Source organism: Entamoeba invadens (genome assembly GCF_000330505.1).
Source record: "Entamoeba invadens IP1 unplaced genomic scaffold scaff_1105074725681, whole genome shotgun sequence".
Lineage (NCBI taxonomy): Eukaryota > Evosea > Mastigamoebida > Endamoebidae > Entamoeba > Entamoeba invadens.
Genome location: NW_004191816.1, coordinates 88,797 through 91,331, shown reverse-complemented (window position 1 = coordinate 91,331; position 2,535 = coordinate 88,797). Strand labels below are relative to the sequence as shown.

At 22.1% G+C, this 2,535-nt stretch overlaps 1 protein-coding gene across 1 annotated transcript; it reads right to left on the bottom strand.

The window, feature by feature from the left end:
• Positions 1 to 2,307: 2,307 nt before the first annotated feature.
• Positions 2,308 to 2,532, bottom strand: EIN_265280 (hypothetical protein; the record flags this gene model as incomplete). Its single annotated transcript, XM_004185009.1, has 1 exon — positions 2,308 to 2,532. A coding segment is annotated over one exon (225 nt), but the record flags the coding sequence as incomplete, so codon positions are not given.
• Positions 2,533 to 2,535: the final 3 nt, after the last annotated feature.

Genomic DNA, 2,535 nt, shown 5'->3' with positions numbered 1-2,535 from the left:
GTGCTATTTTTAATATTTAGAAAAACATTAAAATCTTCAGTATAATAATAAGCAAAGAATGCAGCACCATTATTTCGATATTCATTAATTTCATTTTTATAATTATATTCTTCAATTATTAATTCTGTAATAAATAAATGTTTTGGAAGTTCATGTTGAACATAAAATGCAGAATCTGAACTGTTTTCAATTTCAGATTGATTATAAAAACCAAGAGTTTCGTTTGATATTGATTTAAGAAATTCATCTATTTTTTCTTTAGAATTTAACATATATGACTTCCAAGTGGTATCAGTAAATCTATATTTATAAACTAAATTTGCTGTTGAATCTAGTTTTTCAATAAATTGATTAAAGAACTGCCTAATCATACTAATTCGTCTTAATTTTTCTTCAAATCCACAATTAAGATCAACATGAATTTTATTATTATCTATGTCATATGTTACACCTTCTGTTTTATATTCAGTTTTATATTCATTATCATTTATTGATCGTGTGTATGGTTCATATTCATCATAAATTTGATCTCTGTTTTCATCTTCATCTATTTGTTCAATATTATTGTTTAAACTCCATTCTTAATTATTTTTAATAATATCATAATTATAATCATGTATTCGTTTTCTCTTTCATTCTTAAGTTAATCATTAATATAATTTTAATATTCTTGAGATATTGCTTCATCATCTATTTCAGTATTATGTTTTAAACTCCATTCTAAATTCTTTTTATTAAGTTCTTTTTGAATTTTTGCATCGTCAATAGATTTAATTGTTGAGGCTTTCTTATTAATTAATCCAAAATTTGTTTATCAGTTTTATTTAATTTATCAAATACTATTCTCAAAAATGGTTGCTCTAATTTTATAATTGATTATTGATAATTCTTAATTTGAGTATCTAATTTTCTTCTAAGTTCAAAATAATCATTTCTAGATTCGATACCCATCTTCAATAATTCTTTTCTACATTCTCTATTAAAAATTTTAGTAGATGCTGATTTAATAATTCCATCTTTAATCCTAAAACAATCCAAAATTTCTTCTTCGGAATAAGTTTTAATTAATTTGTGAAAATTCTTTTTCAAGTATTCTTGTGTAGTGTTCATTTAAGAGGAGAAAAAAATAAAATTATCACTTTGAAATAATTAATAAAAAATAATTACCCTAAAATAATTAAACCTAAATAACGGAGCGAAGCGACGAAATTGTGAGGATTGAGGATTCCCGAAGGGTGTCCGAAATCAGCACAATTTATATACTACTATAACAAAAAAATGATTGTATTATTATTGTAATTATTGGTTTTTAAAAATTTCAAATATTTAATTAATAATAAATAATCAAATTGTGTAACTTTATTTTTTGGCAATAATTATTGTGTGGTAATTTAAAAATAATTCATGTTTATATTTTTAAATAATGAACTATAAAAGCTGTGAACCTTTTGTTTATTATATTCAAACTTGGTGATCAGTAAGTAATAATTACTTTGTTATCAAAAAGCACAACAAATGGTTATCACAATTACATACATGTTATTAATTTAATTATCTTTGGTTTAATTTCACAACATTTCAATTATTAAAAAAATTAAACATGATGTTAACGTTTTATATAACAACTACAATAAAACTGTGTTTTTGATATTTTTGTTCTTTAAAAACAAGATCAATTCATTGGTTAATTTATAAATATTTATTTTTGGGTTTACCAACTTATTTTTGTAACAAATAACATTATCTTTCATTATGTTTGTAAAACATTTTGTTTGACACTAAAATGTTATTCAAATTTTTTCTTTGGCTAACACAGCTAATTTGTTTTTTTGTTGTTTGGGATAAGTTTTGTTTTTTCGAAAAAAAACAAGGAAAACTAACTACCGTTATATTTGATTTGGGGAGGACTGACTTTTGTTATTTTCATTACATTTTTTTATATTCAAAAAACAAAAATCATATCATTAAATTTGTAATGTCGACGCATCATTTAAAATATAAACAAGTTTGAATTGTATATCAGAACAATACAAATCAAATTTTGATATCGTAATATCTCAATTTGTTAATAGTAAATCACACTTAAATTTAAAAAGTTTTTTTTGTTTTTTTATATTTTTTTGAATAGTCTAAAAATAAATGTTATTTTAATTACTCTACCGACATTGTAAGGTTAATACAATTGTGTTTAAATAAATAAAACACATAAACATTATGAATAACACATATTAACTCAATAATTTATAAAAATTTATTTCAATTAGATGGTTTAAATTGTTATTTTGCATGAAGATCAAATCTTCTTATTTATTTTGGGATCTTGTATTTCAGTGAATTTACACATACATATTCAAACATTTTTTGAATATTTAAATTGTATTCTGCTGACGTTTTAAAAAAACCAAAAGCTCCAATTTCTTTTGCTAATTTGATTCCTTCATCGTTTTCTACGAAGTCGTAATGTTCTTCTGTTGTTTTGTTGTTATTAAATAACAAATCAACTTTAGTTTCAACCAAGACAGCAAGTGATTTTCT